The 20003-nt window shown below is 51.4% G+C and overlaps 5 protein-coding genes across 5 annotated transcripts; 2 read left to right on the top strand and 3 right to left on the bottom strand.

Annotated features, from left to right (window-relative positions):
* Positions 1-2697: 2697 nt before the first annotated feature.
* Positions 2698-3363, top strand: N7459_004113 (flavin reductase family protein; the record flags this gene model as incomplete). The annotated part of the gene is made up of 1 exon (XM_056943297.1): positions 2698-3363. The coding sequence occupies one exon, from the start codon at positions 2698-2700 to the stop codon at positions 3361-3363; it is 666 nt and encodes a 221-aa protein (XP_056800180.1).
* Positions 3364-9059: 5696 nt separating this feature from the next.
* Positions 9060-10769, bottom strand: N7459_004114 (uncharacterized protein; the record flags this gene model as incomplete). The annotated part of the gene is made up of 1 exon (XM_056943298.1): positions 9060-10769. The coding sequence occupies one exon, from the start codon at positions 10767-10769 to the stop codon at positions 9060-9062; it is 1710 nt and encodes a 569-aa protein (XP_056800181.1).
* Positions 10770-11288: 519 nt separating this feature from the next.
* Positions 11289-17802, bottom strand: N7459_004115 (putative ubiquitin-protein ligase E3 component (UBR1); the record flags this gene model as incomplete). Its single annotated transcript, XM_056943299.1, has 2 exons — positions 11289-11556; positions 11618-17802. The coding sequence occupies 2 exons, from the start codon at positions 17800-17802 to the stop codon at positions 11289-11291; spliced, it is 6453 nt and encodes a 2150-aa protein (XP_056800182.1).
* A 685-nt stretch (positions 17803-18487) lies between these two features.
* N7459_004116 (cytochrome b-c1 complex subunit 9) lies at positions 18488-19007 on the bottom strand (the record flags this gene model as incomplete). The annotated part of the gene is made up of 5 exons (XM_056943300.1): positions 18488-18547; positions 18632-18680; positions 18747-18812; positions 18889-18908; positions 18999-19007. 5 exons carry the CDS (start codon positions 19005-19007, stop codon positions 18488-18490), a joined length of 204 nt encoding a protein of 67 aa, XP_056800183.1.
* Positions 19008-19340: 333 nt separating this feature from the next.
* Positions 19341-19967, top strand: N7459_004117 (putative RNA binding protein Pym; the record flags this gene model as incomplete). Its single annotated transcript, XM_056943301.1, has 1 exon — positions 19341-19967. One exon carries the CDS (start codon positions 19341-19343, stop codon positions 19965-19967), a length of 627 nt encoding a protein of 208 aa, XP_056800184.1.
* Between the last annotated feature and the right edge of the window lie 36 nt (positions 19968-20003).

The raw sequence follows: 20003 nt of genomic DNA on the forward strand, positions 1-20003 counted from the left end.
TTCCCATGGGGTTTTTGCTTAACATTTATTCAATGATAGTGACAATAACGCAAAAAGAAAAAAAATCGTAAAGTACTAGCATAGCCTCGTTAGCCCGTTGGCCCTGCGTAACTGACTCACTAGCCGCGGCGTTTCTCTTATAAATATTCCGCCATGCCCCTCCCCCCCTACAGTAAAATCCTTCTTTCATCCCAACTCTCATCCGGTTCCACTATCTTTCAGAGCATCTTCACCTTTTACTACCAACTTCGATCATGGGTCTCCTCCGACTTGGACTTCTTGGCGCTGCTGGGTACCAGATTTCCAAGAGGTAAATTCTTGAATCCGTATTCTAGTTGCACCAGAAACTGACTTGCTTCGTTGCAGACGCGACAATAGCAACCAAAACAACACACCTCCACAAGAGAGCTACCAACAGCCCTACGGGAATCCTTACCAACAGCCCTTTGGCAACCCCTACCAGCAACCCTATGGCAACCCTTATCAACAACCACACTATAATCCCGCCTACCCGCCATACAACGGCCCCCACCCTCAGTCGCGCTCTCCATTTGAGCCTCAAGCTAATGGTGGGAGTGAATACATGAAACCTCCTTGCCATCAGAATCAGCAGCAATCAATCGGGGACCAGCCAAGACGATCCGAGGCGTCTATGCACGCCCCGCCCCCATATTCTGAAAAAAGGTAGATCTTGTGTTGACCCCGACCCTCGCGGGGACCGCACTCATGATCTCTATATGGGCCGCCGTACCGTGCGGGGATTTACACCCCTGCGTATCCAGAGATAGCACTCCAGCGATTAGTTTACACTCAGAATAGAGTCACTGGTTTCTCTAATCCTTTTATCATCTTATCGGACCGCCTCGCAGCGCCGGTCCTAACAAGTATAGTCTAGGAAACAACATACCAAATAGGCTGTTATATTCCCTTTCCATAATAAAAATAGTATATACGATCATAGGGTATTGAACAGGGCTTCCTGTCCACGAATCCTCCCTATCATATGTTTTTGCTCGCCCGTTTTTGTCATTTGTCCGGAAAACTCCCCTTGCTGCCCTAGTCTTCAGGCTATTCACCTGAATGCCCTGAGCACCACTATATTGCACCTGAATATCCTATACCTGGCTGAACAGCTGACGGAGGGGGCTTTCGTGAAGTAGTTTCGGTGGGGTGGTTCGGATCGTAGGTTACAACTCTTTTACTTCAATAGACGAACTCTTTAAGGAGTACTAATTAGACACCAAAATGTGTACTCTGGACTGGAAGACAATAACTACCATGTATAAATAATATAGTCTAGAGGCCTCAGGTAATAAGCAGCCTAGTATATTTCCCACAAGCGACTCTGTAGATGTATATCAAAAATGGGCGGAATAGCAACATAGACCTCTCCTTGATTCCCCTCCTAATATATCTTCGAATCACCAGTTTACCCGCAAATTGACCTCCTATATCTATTGATAATTTCTAGTAGGCGAGCTAGTAGGTATACGTTTTACTAGCTGATGTAGCGAATCTCTACTAATCGATTCCCATACCTTTTTAATAATATTATATAGCTATACCTCCTATATAATATGATCTAGATCGTGTACCTACATGTATTCCTACATGATATTCTACCCGGCAATGGTTAGATTCGTTCTTCCGCCATTTCAGGCCTATCTGGATTCGTTGCGGAGAGATCGCAGGACAGCGCCCTGGAGACGCGAGGATTCGCCAGCCACCCAGCATGCAGCACTTAGTCTTGGAATATTGCAGATCTCCCGATCACGACAAGAACAACTGTTGGATGCCGTATCAAGAAATCAAGCAATCGATGAGGAGATGGTTATCTCATCCCTCGTTTCATTCTTGGACGGTACCACGATCCCCTGATGGCACGGTCCCAAGCCAGAATGAAGGCTTTTTGGAAACAAGAAAATATGGTCCATACCAGTTGGGCAGTGCTGAGGAGGCGAATGTATTTGCACGCATTTCTTTGGCCATAGCGATCCGAAGTTGCCCGCGACCGTCACCACCACAATCCCACTCGAACAATTCTTCACAAGCGTGATGGCCCGCTGGTTAAAGATTCACAATTATCCGGTGAGAATCGTGGAGAGGTTTCAGGTTCAGCCGAATTTGGTCCTGCACTCTGGCAATATTGCATGCTCTATACACCATAGAGGTGCAAACTCATACACTGAAGCTGCGAGGTAAGTGAGCTGATAGTGTCGCCACGCTCTATACTAGAACAACATGACCCAGTGAACGCCTTCCAAGGTTGCATGTATTGGCTGACCGATCTCTAGTGCGAGTATTCGCCAGGTGGTTCTGCCCCAGAGCTCTTCGAGGCTGTTCGGGATATCTTGGATGAATGTGCCAAGAACATTGCATGATTATTTGTGTAGAATAGCCCCGATCTCAATACCTCCTTTGTCCACTATGACTGACAAATTCGAGAGTGTCAAAGTAAGAAATGTTGACTGCGATACGTGCGTCTGCGGGGTCCGAAAATCTTCGGCGATCGGGCTCTTGCAACGCTCTGTAACTGAGCATCCGGCTATCCCGACCTCGCCTGGATAAAGGATCTCGAGATATTCGCAGCGCTGGCGGTCCTATTCTGTTTCCCCAGTTTTCCCCAAGCATTTCCGCCTCGAAAGTCCAATCGCCTCGGCAAATAGCGGTATCACCGCGACGCAACCTGAATACCGTATGGCTTCCAAACGCAAAGCCGCGCGAGACGTGGATCAGAGGCGTCAGGCCTCCAAGACACGCAAATCTGACGCCCAGAACCCCGCTATCTCGGGCTCGTTTGACTCCTATCCAACATCCCTTGCCTATCGTCTCATTGAGCCCGGGCCCGTCCTGCTCGTCTCGACGGGGTCGCTAGCTCAATCCACACACAATGTGATGACCATCGGGTTCCACATGATGATGCAGCATAGTGCGCCCTGTCTGATCGGGATCACGCTCGGTCCGTGGGATGCGTCGTTCGACACGCTTCGCGAGCAACGCGAATGCGTCCTCGCCGTACCGTCCGTGGAGATAGCGGAGCAAGTAGTCGATATCGGCAACTGTTCTTCGTCGGATAGCGAGGTCAATAAATGGGAGCGCTTTGGTCTGGAGGCACTTCCGGCAAGTCGGGTTCAGGCCCCGTTGGTTGGTGGTCCTCACGTCATTGCCAACATTGAATGTGTTGTGGAAGACACGACGATGGTGGATAAGTACTCGATGTGGGTGCTAAGAGCTGTCAGGAGCTGGATAAATCCTCGGGGTGGCAAGATGTTTCATCACCGTGGCCAGGGAATCATGGTGACCGAAGGGGATGTTTTGGATTTGAAGGATAGGATGGTCAAGTGGCAAGAGTTCTTAGACTAGGTGACCAGATGTCTCGGTAACTGTTGGTAGATTCCAAAGACCCCAGATTTTTACATGTCTGCCTTGATCATCGATCGCGATTAGTCGATCATTCATAGTAGGTAGGAATAGCCCTTGCTAGGCATCTGTACCAGGATTCAACATACGATTACCCTCCATTATAAACCCGAAATGAAAGGAGTAGGATCAACAATCTGGGTTTACCAAGACTTAACATTAGAACGCATATCGACACGCCAACTACAGGCAGAACAGGTGAATATCGTCAGCCAAAGAAAGGCCCCAAAATACGAGAAAGTGCCTAAGACCAAATGGACTTCCTAGCAGCGAGATAATAACCACAGAACCAAGTTCCTGCCATCACAGTCTGTTGAACGGACACGCCACAACATAAAACCTTCAATAATAGAAAGTTTTGGCCAATCTATCGCACATCAGATACGCCAGACATAGTCTGCCTGCACTTGAACACAGTAGGAATATTCCTTGGAAGATCATCTCATCAGCCCCGGAGATCCATGGCTCATCGGGCTTAACAAGCGACATCGAGGCCCAAGTATGGCCCTCCACTCAAGCATTCACCGACGGACACATTGTACTGCCCACCCTGACATTCAGTGTCCTCGTAGACAAGAACTAGGACAATGTGAGACTCTTGTAGCAGAATGGCTTCTAAGTGCAAAGGATTCAAGAACTCACGGCTACAGCCCTCTGTCAGACTCAGAAGTTCCAATGAGGTGATGTTTTGCCCCTCGCCAAAGGATATACATTGATTTGCGTAGGGGCCTTCGATCGTGAGCTCTCCGCCGTCATTTGGGATGGAGCAGCCTGGGTGCTCAAACAGACGCGTTCCAGCGAAGATGTTGGTCGCAGTAGAAGCCCAAGCATTGGCCGCGCACAAGGCAAGAAAAGAAGGGAATATGCTGTACTGCATTTTGATGGTGTTTTGAAAAATAAATAGCTGTATGAACTGGTGATGTGTGAAGTGATGCTGTCGATACTTTCTCCTTCGAGATGCATGGATCTTGAGGCCCTTTAAATAGTCTTGTTCGGATACCACGACAGCGACTGTTATTTCTCAACCTCGGCTTTCAATAAGCAGTTAAGCTCTTTCCCCATGGGTTCTGAAAATGTTTCGGTGGCGCTAAAATCTGACCGCGGATAATGTCTTACAGCTGTTCTAAGGAACTCTGTGTTCGGTACGGTGGTTGGCCCCTATTTCTATTATTGATTCTAAAAGATATTGATAGTATATTTACCTCTAATGTATGGATGGCTAATGTGTTTCAGATGACGTATGTCTCACGAGAGCTTCTTCATCGTTCTTATTTATGATCATACGGTATCCACAGGTTTGCGGTTAGACATTTAACAGGTCACTTATAATATGACTGCAGCGGAGAGATGCCTATTTATTGCGAATGTTCTGCATCTCAAGTGAATCAGGAGTAGGCAATGAGACAAAGGTAATAATAGCCAACGCTATAAGGCCACCCATGTTCTTCCACGAACCCGCTTCCCACAAGTGTAATACCGCATGTCTCAGTGTGTCTCAGCAGGTAAACACATGGGCATCCTTCTTAGACATCAAGCCTTAGTGGCTATAGGTGGGTGGTAGCGCTGATGCAGCATAAACTATCGGTATTCATCATTGGAGAAGTGCGGTGCCCCATGTAGAATGAGAAGGAGGGATAGGACGTCTAATTTATTACTCTATGGAAAGCCAGATTAAATCCTTGCGAAGAGTTGAGCAGAGTACCTAGTGTACGGAGTAGTGTCCATTATGCGCTTCTAAACAGAGTCTTCCCTGCGCCTCTCCGGCTGACGCCTTTTCACAATACTTTGAACCGTGAGTAGCATAAATTTCAAAACTAGAGATCAAGAAGTATTCATCAACTACAGGACACGATCGGGAACTTAGCGTCCATTGTGCTTTGCAAATAATGTCAGGACTACTCCGACACCCATTGCTGGAGACAATCACACACACGGGGATCTTGTGAATGCCAATTATAATAAACCAGTAGATAAAGCTATCTGCTGCCACTCTACATGGATGCATGTTGAACAAGCTGGGCATATGTGTAAGCCTAGTGCTCGGATCTGAAGCTCTTGGGAGGTTGAAAAAAGTTTCTCCCTGTGTCAGTCGGAGCTGGTAAAATGTTCCACTTGGAATCGCAATAGCGCCATCATCAAGGAATACAAATGAACCCATGAGAAGAAGGGGGGAACAGGGGGGCGAGATGAAGACAGGGTAACGAAGGTAGTGTGGTGATGGGGCCATATGCCAAGTTATGCTGTGTGGAATCGCTAGAGTGATCATCTGCTGCAATGCTCGGAGATTTATGAGTTGCGGTCGAGACAGTGTGAGAGTATAGGTTAGCAGTTTCCAGAATGTTACAAGGGGCAAAAGTAGTCTTCTATACAGACACGTCAGCCAAAAAATAATGTGGCAAGTTGGATAATATCTCAAAGACGACAGGGTAACAAACTGGTGCAGTCGTCATCACATATTCTGCAACTTGGGTTGTCGAGTGTCAGTTTTAGATCCTAGAACAAGGGAACGAGAAGCGCCCCTGCGTCAGCAAATCGCTGGTAAGTTACACCCCAACCCTCGCAGGGCAGGCCACTGTCGTCAGGGGGATTGACATGACGGTGTGATACAGAGTTCCGTGAAGGAAAGAGAGAAGTCCATCGAAATGGCTGCGAGGGTTCTTACTTGACTGATGGTTTTGGGTGCCGGGAGAAACAGGTTGAAAGCTTCCCGAAACTTATAGTTGTGGGGTTGTGGTCATTGCTGGATATTTGAACCCTGGAGTAACTCCCCCTCCGTCAGCACAGGTGCTGGTAAGACTCGTCGTTGCGATATGGGAATAGTAAAGACGGGATGAGGGGATCACACAAGCCCCGAGCTGAGCCCGGGGCCAGAATGATCCCTGAGCAGAAGGGCCCAACAATCCTGGGCATCGCCGCCCAAGATTCTGGAGGTTCGATCTGCTCGTCAAGGAAGGGCTAAGGGGTAGATCGCTGGAGTTCTCACCTAGTGACAAGATCAACGAACAAAGGACTAGCCCAGCGAAGTTCCAGACAAGCTTTCAAACTGCAATGAATCCCATGGTTTTGCGCGTTCCTAAAAGAAAGAAAACCTTTTCATCAGCACGGGTGCTGGTGAGACGCATAATTCTAAAGAGGATCAGGCAAGGTACTCATTCTGCTAGTGGGCTATACCCGACGGCAGAGTGACTCCAGCCCACAGGATCAACTCATCCTCAGTATCTTACCCAAAGTGTAAAACCCAGCGGTTTGTGGACAAGGAGCGCAGAATGCAAGCTGGGGAGTTCTCACCTGGAGTGAAGACATATAGTGAATGCGAAATCAGTCTCTGCTAGGATCTGTAGTGTTGGGTGTCATTTGGAAGGAGAATACATGTGTGATCCTGAACCCCTTCCGTCAGCACAAATGCCGGTGAGACTCGTAACTGCGATATGGACAAGAGAAAAGGGTTGAGGGGAACATACTGGCCCCGGGCAACCCCGGGGCCAGAATGATCCCTGAACTGAAGGGTCCAGCGATCCTGGGCATCGCCGCCCAAGACGCTGGATGGTCCGACAGTTCGTCATGGAAGGGCTATGGGGCAGATCGCTGGAGTTCTCACCTGTTCAGGCTGTATATTGAGACTGGGGAATCGTATCTAACATCTAACCCCCTCCGTCAGCACAGGTGCTGGTGAGACTCGTCATCGCGACAAGAAGAAAAGAGAACAGATTGAGGGGACCACCAAATCCCAGGACGTGCCCAGGAAAAGAGTGGTCCCTAGACCAAAGGGTCCAGCAATCTTGGGCATCGCCGCCCAAGAAGTGGAAGCTCCAAGGGTCTGTCACAGAGAGGCTAAGGGGCAGGTCGCTGGAGTACTCACCTGAACAGAGAGTATGGGTCGATGCCGATGAACTGTATCTAATATTAAACCCCCTCTGTCAGCACAGATGCTGGTGAGTCTCGTCGTTGCAACAAGAAGAACGAAAACTGGTTGAGGGGACCATCAAATCCCAGGACGTGCCTAGGAGAAGAGGTCCCTAGACCAAAGGGTCCAACTGTCTTGGGCATCGCCGCCCAAGACGTGGAAGCTCCAAGGGTCTGTCACAGAGAGGCTAAGGGGCAGGTTGCTAGAGTTCTCACCTAAAGCGATGATCATGTGGCGAACAAATGCTGATGAGCTAGAAGATCGTTGCTAGAACCCCCTCCGTCAGCAAAGGCGCTGGTGAGACTCGTGATCGCGATAATGGGGAATGAAAACGGGTTGAGAGGATCATACTGACCCCGGGGCAACCCGGAGACCAGAATGATCCCTGGACTGAAGGGTTCAGCAACCTGGGCATCGCCGCCCAAGATGCTGGGTGACCCGACAGTCCATCATGGAAGGGCTAAGGGGTAGGTCGCTGGAGTTCTCACCTGAATTCAAGAACCTTGTGGTTGGAAAGTCTTGTTAAGCCCCTAAAAAAGCCGGAGACAAACCGTCTCCATCAGCACAACTGCTGGTAAGGTCTTCCACTCATAGTGTGCGATGCACAAAGGGGAGATGGGGACAAAAGAGAGAGATATAAAGAGAGAGGAGGAGAAGGAGGGAGATTTGAGGCTCCTCCAGAACACTGGGAACTGCAAATGCCCCAGAGGAGCCACGTGAATCGCGAGAGTTCTTACCTTTATGACCTGAAAGCATAGCTCACCATGTGACGCGACGGACCGCGAGGTCGTGTCAGTGAATTTGTATTGAAGTATCGGACAGGAACACTATGAAGCAAGAAGCAGAAGGGTGGTGAAGGGTGGTGAAGGGTGATGAGAGAAGGAAAGGGTGATGGAGGAGGTTGAGGGATGTCATGATGAGATGGTATGTGGGAGACGGGGATCTGGGGTCTGGGGTCTGGGGACAGGAAGAGTGGGGAGATGTGGGAGGAAAGAAGAGGAGAGAGGGAGAAGGAGGGAGAGTTGGGGAGAGGGGGGTATTTATACCTCTGGGTCAGGCGTGGTTAAGGGTTGAGCGCCGCAGTGAATGCAGAAGTGAAGCAAGACGCCTGCGCCTTCCAATTCGGGAAGGTCGGAGTCAATTCAGGTGAATGTGGGATTCCGTTGCCTGAAAGTGGCACATGACAGGGGCTATTGCACCTGCCAAATGCTCTACTTTAGGCAAATAGTCCACAGTGGGGATCGGCGTTCGCAACCAACCCTTGAGACCAGGTCCGATAGAGGAGCGGAGGGCAGTCAAATTGTTGGGAATTCGGGCCGCGTCTCGAAACAGCGCGGCGATCATGGCATAAGATGTCTACGACTGGCATATATTGCAGCAGAGTAGCCCAGAGAGTTTGTAGGGAAACAGTTGGTCTATCCGTGACATACAGTGACGACTATGTACGTAGTTTTATGAGGCATGTAACTACGACACTTGTAGTTGCACCTATAGCCATCGTAGACATGAATTTCTAGCCGTAGACACCTTGTCCCGCTGAAATCACGGCAGCTCGACGTCTTCTGCTTATTTGATTCAAGTATGGTCAAGGCCAAGGACCTGGGGAGAGGTGGTGCGACAATATAGGGTATCTAATAGGTTCATCTCACAAGATGAAAGACGGTCCATGCTGGAAGAGAAGATGCAGTATCTTGAACACAAGATCAGGAGCAGCAGCAAAACACCATCATATCAGCTATTCACCTTCTTTCTTACGTCCCTCTAGTACACGCATCACGTCCGACACGCTGTCCTTGTTACCTTTCTTCTTCTTTGGTCCACGCTTGCGCTTCTTCCCGCCTCGCTCGTCCTCGAAGTCATGCAGCACGGCCTCCTCGTCTTCATCGTCATCGACCCGACTACCCCCAAACCCAAGATCCATATCTGCAGCATCCATGGCATCGCGTCGTCGTGCTTCCTCGAGGAACCGCTTGTGCCGGAGAGATGTCTCTGCTGACTCCCCATCGTCATCAGCTGAAGGCGAGGTCTGTCGGAGCGCGGCTGCTCGCTTGAGCGCAGCCAGGATAGTGGGATCCTTTGTGAGGGGATTCGACCGGTCCTCTGGCTCTTCAGGATGCTGGGAGGAGCTGGTACCGAAGTAATTGCGTGGTTTGGCGGGCAATGGCTCAGCAGCCATGTGTTGCTTGTCATCATCTTTGATCGGTGATTTCTCCCGCTTGTGCATTGCGGGATCAAGATGTTCATGCTCTTCGTCCGAAGAGGAGTCCTCCTCCTCCATGCCAGCAAGCGGGTCATAGTCTGCGCCCACACCTGCGAAGATATCATCGTCATCATCCTCGGGAGTAGCGTTGGCCGCAGCTCGTGCAGCAATTTCGGCGGGTACTTCCATACCAAGAGGTTTGGCATCTTTGTCGGGCATGGGTAAATCTGTAACGGCGCCAGTAGATTCGCCCGGCTTATCGAGCCAGCGCGTCTTCCGTTTTGTGTTGCCCTCCGCATCCGTGATGAGTAGCACTTCTCGCCGACGGCCATTGTCCGCTGTCTCGATAAATCGCCTCTTTTCAGGCTTGCCATCCCCAAGCTTCTTAAACTTGGAACCTAATATTGACTCCGGTGGCGGAGCCGATGCAGCGGCTGCGGCTGCTCGACTGGCCCTGAGTTCCTGAAGAATCTCATCCCGGGTCTTCTTGCGCGGCGGAGGCGGCGCCATGGTCCCCTTTTTCTTCTCCTTCTGCTCCTTCGGGGCTGCTTGGAGCTCCTCCAGTCCCTTCGCCTCCATCAGACGCTCAAACTCCTCCTCGGCGTCTTCCCCGACGGGCCTCTCTTCCGTGGGCTCTGGGGCCGGCTTTTCTGCGGCCTTGGATATATCCTCGCCAGCCTTGACCCGCTTCAGCAAGTCCCAGTCCAGGCCCTTGACCATGTGCGTGCTCCCCGTATCGCCTCCAACTCCGAGCTCTGAGCGAAGCTTCTCAAATGTCGCCTGATCAACCTGACCCAATTTTACCATCTCCTCCAAGGCCTTGATTCGCTTCTCAATACTGTCTCCAGTCTCATCTTCATCCTGTGCATTGCGCAACGACGCGCGATCTTGATATCCAGCAGGCAATTTCGTGCCCTTCGGCGCGGCGGAAGACTTGAATCGCTTGGAGGGTCGTTGGTCACCCTCGCGGCGCTGCTCCGCGAGCTGACGGGCAAAATCCACTCCTGTCACCGAACGCCTATCAACAAGAAACACGTAACGGTTAGTTATTGCGCAAGATGGGGCGTTGGAAAGTAGGAAGACACACGGGGTCATGGGAATGCTGGAGCGCATTCGCGAGCCCAGAAGGCCGCCTGGAGTCGCGCCGCCGGCCGACGCATTGCGGCCCGATGCGGAAGATTTATCTCCAGATTTTGAAGAGGCCGAGTTGCTGGCCAGCAGCCGGCGGAACTGCTCATTGTTCATAGTTGCGACGCGATGCTCAAGAATTGTGTTCGGTCGACGTCAATTTTAAGATAACGAAGGTCCGTCTTGGCAGCGATAAGATAAAAGCTTAACCCTTCAAAACGAACGGGAAAATGGGTAGAGGCTGGGGTTAGAGTTTAGTTGATTCTGATTATAACCGGACGAACAAAATGATTAATTTGGCGTCGATATGCGGCACTGGTAAATTTTGCAGGACTATCCGCATGTAGTGGTTGCGCGACATCGGCCGTAGACATATCCACACACTCATCCCAGAACATGAAAGCTCGGCATCTGATTTTCGAATAGTACAGCATCATATGTAATGGAAAGGTCGAGCTAAGTTCATAGAGAAATGCCCTCGATGTACATCGATGCATCCAATAGTACAAATGAACAGCGGCAGAAAAGAAAGAATAACAACCGGGAAAGAAAACCAGTAACCACCGTTTCGCCTTCACAGGAATTTAGTGCAAGGAAAAAGGTACGCAGTTTCTTTTCATCGATAAAGGAAAATCATTAAATCGTTTCCCAACCGCCGTTATTGATCTCGGACTCGAGCTTGCGGCTGATGGTGGCTGGGACGGCGTGGGACAGCCACACATCGCGTAGAAGGCGATCGTAACGTTTTTGGTTCAGGATCAGTTGACGGTTACGTCTGAGACCCGGGTCCACTTCGCCATGGCGGTCGAGGTATGGAGCAAAGTGCCACGAACCGTTGCGGTTGTGGAGGTACAGAACGGTGCACTTGCGAATATTGATGAACAAGCCAATGTTCTTACCGCATCTATGTAAGAAAACTGTTAGCGATACAGAAGTGGATTTGCAATGGGGTGGGTGAGACTGACTTCTGGAGATGCTGGTTGCACCCGCCCAGCTTGTTCTGCATACAGCAGACTGCCTGTGAACAGAAGATGTCACCGCAGAAGAGACAAATGCTAGGATCGGTGAGCTCCTTTTTGGAGTTCGGACAGCGGCGTCGGTTGGCCTCCTCAATCAGACTGTCGAAGTATTTGGGTAGACCGACAAGCTCGAAGATTGCGGGATGGGGAAGACTGGGCCAAAGGCGGTGGTCTTCGAAGCGAATGCCAGACCGTGACGCGTTCCAGTGAAAGATCCATCCGGAAATGACAGCGTCGAAGGGGTTGTTGCTCTTCCGTGCGGAATTTACAGACATAAAGATCTCATCGAGCGACGGGAGATGCAACGTCTTGGTGAGTCTGTCAAGCTCCGACACACCGACGTCGGCGAAGCCCGTGTTAGGGAAGTCAACGCCATGCTGAACGTGAAGGAGAATAACAGTCTTGCGAAGGAATGTAAGAGCATAGCTCGAAACAAGTCGTCGCAAGGCAACTATAATATTGGGAGTTGCAGATTCTTCTCCATCTTTCACGTAGCCACTTTCGGCAGGGAAGGAGGAGCCCTCCGCGCGTCCGACCGAGTTTGCTTTGAGCTCAGACACAACGGAACCGAAGAAGTGTCTTGTCATCACATACTGTTCGTTCGAAAGTCCAGAATCCGCAAGGTCTTCATCACCTTGGTTTGATAATTCCTCCTTCAAACCCAGAGGCCAGAGAACGAAGGTCACGGCAACTTTGATGATCTCAGCCACGTAGCACATCTGAATTAGATGACGCACATCGATGTGCAGGACTGGAAGCAAAGAAAGCGAGCAATCGGCCAAAAACACAAAGATGTCCATGGCCAGAAGAGGTTCAATGTTGCGGACATCATTCAGTAGCGACGTACCACTCAGGCAAGGATGACCGACGAGCAACTGGCAGATGTTTTGCCGGTGCATCTCCTGGAATTCATGCATTGGGCGGTTTTTCGGATTACCGTTCGAGTGAGCGCACCCAATAGCAGCATATGTCAATGCTGTTTCAGCCAGGACACGAAGATGCGTGAGAGCCAACGGAGGTATCTTGTCGAGTAAAGTGGATCCAGGCTCAGACTCGACACCACGTTGGGCGATCTCCATCGCTGCGATACTGAAACCAAAGCTTCGAATCAAAGAATCGGCATGTACCAACTCTTCATTGGCAAGGGTCTCGGGGACACTATTGAAGATAGAACTGATTTGATTCGTATTGATTGTTGTCTTGAGACGCTTGTAGATCTGGACGAGCTCGGTCATGGGGCTGTCTGTGGGGCTGGCAACTTGCTGCAAGGGACTAGATGGCGAAAGATCATCTGAAGGGGCGAAGATGTTTCCTGGCATCGGAATCCTCGAGGGCGAGAAGAAATGAGAAGTCGAGGTTGAAGGGATGGACGAGGCCATGAGCTGAGAGACTTTAGAAGAAAGCGGCAACACTAGTGTCTTTGAAAGGTAGTCCACGAAGAGATCGCAATATGGCTGCTGATATGCCTTGTCTTTCTCGTTCAAGAGGACGGGAATGTTCTGTGACTGATTCAAGGCATTCTTGAGACCGGTTGCCATCAGTTCATCAAAGCTCATAGAGGTGTTCAATGCACCGGGGTATGACTCCTCCTTGCCCTTCCATGGGATGGGCAGAAAGGCGTTGCCGAGTGCTTTGCATAATGGGCAAACAAATTCCTCAAGCCGCATGTTCTCGGGATGATTGCGAGCGATTTGCTGGTTGTGTCGTCGCTGGGTCGCCGCATAATAGACTTCGAAGCAGGAGTAGTGCATAATGTGCCCACAGCCGGTTGTCACGGGCCCACGCAGAGTACTCTTTGGATTGAAGCCCTTGCTAAGCCCGACTTTCTCACTGATGACCTCACCACCTGATGAGTCTAATCGACGAATCGTGGTCCGGTTTTCGCCTGCCACGCCAAAAGGGCGTACATCTTCGGCCGATCTGTCCAAGCTCGTCGGGGTCCTGAGCGCTTCGCGAATTCTATCTGGGTCCCTGATGTCTGTCTGGCGCAGAATGGTACTGTCCTGGAGGAGTGCAAAAGTACCATAGAGTCTTGAATCATTGGTCTCTTCTTGACAGAGAATGCAAGCACCGCTGGGGTACTTCCAGATCTTTGTTTCGGGGGTCGCTTCGGCTTCCGAGTCGAGGTCACTGAAGTCCTCTTCACCCCAGTCAATGTCGCCCTGGCTGTTCAAAAAGTTCTGCTGCTGTTGCTGGAACTGGGCCATCACTCTTGCCTGTCTTTCCAAAGCTTGCTTCTTCTTGAGCTCCTTCTCATTATCGATATCGATCGCAGGGGAATTTGTATCGACACGGTCAAATGGGAATTGGAGCGAAGCAGTGGCAGACGTGTAGGTCTGAGGCCGCTTTTGCCATAGGCGCTTGAGAATATGACGAATCTTGGGGCCACAAGCAGCAAACTCATTCATGATAGAGATCTTCTCCAAGAGACCGACAATGGTCAAATTACCTTCCTTGATCTCTCTACTCTTAGAAAGGGCATTGACAATAAATGATTGTCCTTGGTCCGTTTCCATGTCGGCATCTTGAGAGCCATCCTCTAATACTGCCGCCAGGACAAGATGCAAGATCACTTGGAGGAAAGTTTCCACCCGAGTTGACGGAATACTTGGTGTAGATTCCTTCGACGAGATGACGTACTCAAGGCATTGGTGAACAATTTGAGCAAATAGCATGGTGCTTGTGAATCGTGGCAGATCTGAGAATACGCCCGAACTGATGGACCGAAGTTTCGGTTCGAAGACAATATCCGACGCTGCCTTGCCTGTCTTTTTAGCCATCCATTCTCGGTAAATGCTCTCGGCCTCGTCGCGCTGGTTCTTTGTATAGTGTGCACTGTACGGGTCGACAAGGTCAAGATACTCCGACTTCAGCTCAAAGGTGCCGGAGTCACTCAAGCCCTCGGGAGGACGGAAGTTGGCGACTTCTTCGAGTACATCCTGGAACATGTCGGAATCCAGCAACTTGTCGCTCAGACGAGCCGAGAGATCAGAGAATGAGAGCGGCTTGAAGCAGAGAACATGAGCAATGTCCCGACTGATGTTCTCCTTGGTCAGGTGGGTGCTGTCATCGATAGCGGTCAGGGAGGTGCGGTCAGTCAGCAAGATGACCAACAAGTGAACAAATTCCTCTGCAACATCGACAATCTGCGAGTCTTCATAGCCGGGGCGAGGCAGGTAATTCCGCCTCATCCAATCCACCATTCCGAATCGATGCGCAATGGATGCCAGAACTCTGCTGGGGTCACATGTTACCAATGCAGTTTGGAGAAGGAAGATGTCTCGGTAGTAGGCAAAGTCGCGGGAGGAAACGCCACGATACTGCGACATCTGGTGCCGAAGACTGAGACCATTGCGAACCCACATGCCAGCTTTCATTTGCGCCAGCCATGCACACACTCTCAGAGGGTAATCAAACATGGTTAGAAGTAAATCCTCTGGGCCGAGGGTAAGAAGCTGTTCTTCAATGAGATTTCCATCGGAGGCTTTCGCGGCGTGAAGTTCTGCCCTGGCATTCTGGGCGGCTTCAAAGAGCACACTGCGCATCACTTCGCTGCTTACTCCACGACCACACTCAATAAGCCAGGACAGGGTATAGTGGAGCGCATGGTGAAAACTGATGGACCCCTTTTCGACAACAAACTCGACAACGCGGTGGCATGGAATCTGGCCAGAGGCACCAATCTCAAAATCGAAGGGCGGCAATGTCTTGAACTTAACCTCCTCCTTAATTTCAGCTGACTCAAAGCGTTTCCGCTCAACACCTGCTGAGTGGATAATCGCGGTGAAAGTTGTGGTCTTAATTGCCCGCAGAAGATTCTGACCATTGTCGATCTCAGGGTTACGGAAAGCCTCGCAGAACTGTCGGCATAGGCGGTTGATCTCGCGCATAAGGATAGAAGCACTGATCCAAGCGTCCGTCTCGTATTCCACATGTTCGCCCACCGCGCGCACGTTGGGACAAATGCCCTGTGACAGCTTCACGAGATCCAGGAATTGAGGCAGGTACTGCCTCTCTGTCCGCACTCGATGCTGGACATATTCCGACTGCAGAAGATACCGAAGATCGAGGAAAAAGTGGTACAGGCGTCTATTAGTGACCGAGCCTGCATCAAACGCCAACGTTGCGTTTGGATTGACTGCTTGGGGCTCCCCAACTTGTCGCGTGGTCAGGAATGTATACAGAATGGCCATAACCTTCGTGAGGAAGTTCCCGCGCAAAACAATTTCCTCTGTTATGGATGGAGTTGTCAAGAGCTGCAGTGTAAGGTTGACAATGGAGTGGTCTGGCTCCCGGTCTGCGATCAGGTACAGCTGAGCCAGGGCAGTGTATAGTGCGGAAAGACGGAGACCCATAATTCGCTTGAACTGAGGAACATTGACGACGGTACTGATGTATAGGTCCCGAAGGTCGGTACGTGTTTTCTTCCACAATCTCAGATCAAACAGGATCAGCCAGTCTAGACGCGTACGCTGCCAGAGGTCCTCGTAAGGCGTGAGCTTCTCACCGGCAGCCGGCATGGGCGGCCGAACTTGCCAATGGCCTTCCGTCCTGGCGGGAGTCGGCTTGACTACACCAGAAGGAGTCCGCGGAATAGAAATAAAGCTGTTGGTGCCAGATTGCTGGGTCTCCCTCTCGGTCGGGGGTGTCACATTGGTCTGTTCCTGCTGGGCAGGTTGTTGTTCTGCCTCTTCAGGGTTTGGACGAGCAGGAGCAGCTTGCTCGCCAATCATTCCAGCTATAACTCGCTCAGCCCGGGCAAGCTCATCGTAAAACTCCATTTCATCATCTTCATCACCATCTGCCTCAGCCTGAAGACGGGCAAGCTCCACCATTTCCATATCATCATCTTCGTCATCTGCATCGTCATGAGCCTCCACGTAGTCCTCATCGTCTTCCTGCTCATTCGCGTCATCCGCGTCATCCTCGTCTTCATCGCCATCATCAGCTGCGAGGACTATCTGGCCATGTGTAGGAAGGTGGAGCATGACTGTACGACCGGGGAGATGCTCAGCCTTTTCGTGATCATCAATGCCTTTCATGCCAATATCGGCATTGTAGGCGCCACTTCCTTTCCGCCACGGCACGAGCATTTCTTCACAGATGATTTGTCGGAAGATTTCGTTATCCTCCAGGATACTGCAGCCGGCGATGTCTGCTAGCCATCCAACGATGGTTCCACACATTTGCTCCCGGAAGGTGTCGCGCGCAGATCGAACCGTGACTGTGACCTTGATCTCCTCAATGATCTTGGATACCGCCAGCAGTTTCTGTAGATCTTTGGAATGCCGAATCACACTTCGGCCAATATCGTTGGTTTCATGGGCCCGTTCCACGCCAAAGCCATCCCGTTCACGACAAGCACGGCTGACTTGGTGAGCCACATCGCGAATGGTATGTTTCTCGTCATTCCATAGCATGAGTGCAAACTCAGGCTCTTCTTCTTCCTGGTCGCCTGCGTCAGACCAGTCGGGGCGCAGCCGTGACGCTTCTTCGTCTTGCTTGATTCCTTCAACGGTCTTCGGTAGACGGAGTTGCTCCGGCGAACAGGATATGACATCACAAAAGTAGTCCAGTACGCGCGAAATAGTCAATCGGATGGAGGACACCAGTTCAGATGGCAGTGCTCGTTGTGCCCGCTCCTTCCCTTTCGCGTTGCCACTGTCCGTGTGGATTGCGCAGAAGAGCGGCAGCCGCCAAGCCTCGTCGTCGCCGCAATCACAGCAACCACAGTTGCCGGATGAGAGTGAGATCTGGTACTGATGGCCGGTGTGGTCAGATGAATCAAAGCACCGGCTGCAAAGCACACAGGTTTCATCCGCCGCGCAGGTTATGCAGCGGTAGGTGGCTTCCCCCGCCCGGAAAATGTGACCGCATCGCTTGCCCCGCGCAGACTCGCTGTACTCAGCTCCCTCGCGGGCGCCCTGGGCTTCAGCAAGTTTCCATGCTCCCGACGGTGTGCCGTCTGGGAACAAATGTTGTATCAACTCCTCGCTGTGTCCCACGAGGGACCGGAAGAGAAGCTCTAGAAGGTCCCTCTCTGCTTGCGGGTCATATCGATAGTTGTGCTGGGAAGGCAATCGTAGAAGTCCATCACCGAGAATTCTCTCACATTCTGTGAGCATGGGCATGGCTTGGGTTGGCGGGAGGAAGGTATATAGGGTTGGGGCCTCACGGCACAGGCGTGAGGACGGAGGGCCGTTGGCGCGCTCGGATGGACAGGGTGCAGTTCGGCGGGAAACACGGCGAAAGAGCGTATCGGAGCTCGTTCAATAAATGCGTCTGGGGGAGGAGCTCTAGGAGTTATGGAGAGGATTCAATCCAAGGGCCAGCTCGGGGGCCGTTCTTTGGCTTTGATGTCAGAGAAGAGTGTAGTGGGGGAAGAAGATAGGCGAGATGTGGATCAATCGAAGTAGACAAGCAGCTCGAACCAGCGACAGTGCAATCGTCGGGTAAAATGTCCGTGAGGAAATACAATCAAGGGCGCTGCGCAGAGAAAAATGGAGAAAGTTACAATTCCGCTGATGGGAAGAGTGGGTTGAAGTCGAGGGAACGATTCTTTTTCCCTATGACATCGACGGAGCGGTCTCGCTCCCAACGCCACAGCGATCCACGCTACGGCCTGATCGCCTACACCACCATCACGACATGCACGAAATAAATGGGGTCAAAATACAGATTGCCAAGTTCTATCACGTACAAGCCCATAGCTGGAATGAGTAATAACAGGGAGCAGTTCCATCGTTCGCTTTTCCATCCCTCCCCCTTACCACCGTAGATCAACACAGCAGCAAATATGGTCCGTCGGAGGTTCCTTTACTCCTCTTCCTCCTCCTCCTTGTTCAGGTACCGGTACTTAATATCCTTCCATTGCCGCTGTGAGACGGAGAGAAGAGTTAGCAAAATGTCCAGTCTCATGGTGTCTTGGTGCTGTCAGGGGACGGTGGTGGAGCCACATACGCCGGAGTTCCAGGAATCCCAGATCTTGTTGGAGGCGGTGTCGAAGGAGCTGTTTCGCAACAAAGTGATCAGTGGCTTTGTCTAACACGAAGCGTGGGTCGTGGATGTAACGCACAGCTCGAAAGCGAAGGCACCTGCGAAGATGGTGGTCAGGAAGACCGCGTTGCGGCGGATAAAGGTCCTAAACAAGGCAAAATATGCACAGTTAGACTCGAGAAACACAACTGCGACGTCCGATCGAGGGTAGGAAGACGTGCTGGTAGAGAACGTTGGAGATCTGTTATGCGACAAGAGAGTCAGTCAAAACCTGGGTTTGCGGAGGCGCGCAGTCCCAATTGAGGGGAAAGAGAGGGGAGAGTCAACATACGCCGGCCATTGTGACGGAGAGGACTTGTTGACACGACCACAGGGTTACGCGGACAGACGTGACAGGAACGGGGTTGGAGATGGAGATGGTGGAAGGTGGAAGTTCGCAGGACGAAAAGCTGCGGGAATTCCCGGCCCGCTGATTGGCCGCCCGCATTTCGACCCTCCGAGCATCCGTGCCTCGTCTTGCCCGCGATGCTTCGATCGCGTGTGAAAACAGTCCAAATTATCATTGAACGGCGCGTCTCGGTGGGTTAGACCCTCGAGAACAGCTGTCAGGGAAGTTATTCGACCGATTCCCCTCCGGGCTCCCATCCGTCCCGTTTCTATTCCCTCTACTACCATGGCCTCCAACGTCACCTCCTCTGGGATTACCACTGACGCTAATACTGGCGAACGGTACATCCCCTCATCCACCCGCGCTGACGGCTCAAAGCGTCGAGAGATTCGGGTGCGCCCTGGATATAAGCCTCCGGAGGATGTCGAGCTTTACAGGAACCGAGCGGCAGCTGCTTGGAAAAATCGTGGGAATGGTGGGGTGCCGGGAACGGAAGGCTTGAACGGTGAAGACGACAAAACTGCACAGAGCGGTGCCACCCCAGCAAGCAACAAGAACGCAAAACGCAGAGAAGCTAGACGCAAGGCCAAGGAGACTGAGACGACCGAAGTCACATCCGAGAAGAAGGGAGCCGAGTCAGACAACTGGCGCACCCCTGTCGCCACGAAAGATGAAAAACCAGTGGAGGAACCCGTGGATCAAGAGGCTGAGAAGGAGAAGAAGGCTCGAAACCTGAAGAAGAAGCTGAGACAAGCCCGGGACTTGCGGGAGAAGAAGAACCAGGGCGAGGCCTTGCTTCCTGAACAGCTGGAGAAGGTCATCAAGATCCAAGAGCTGGTTCGACAGCTGGACACACTTGGGTTTGACTCCAATGGCGACAAGAAGGACGGCCAGGACGAGGGAAATGCTTGAACATGTGGAGTGTATTGTTTGCACCTGTGCGATGAT

The sequence above is a fragment of the Penicillium hispanicum genome, assembly GCF_028827665.1.
Source record: "Penicillium hispanicum strain IBT 35686 chromosome Unknown utg000004l_segment0_segment0, whole genome shotgun sequence".
In the NCBI taxonomy this organism is placed as follows: Eukaryota; Fungi; Ascomycota; class Eurotiomycetes; order Eurotiales; family Aspergillaceae; genus Penicillium; species Penicillium hispanicum.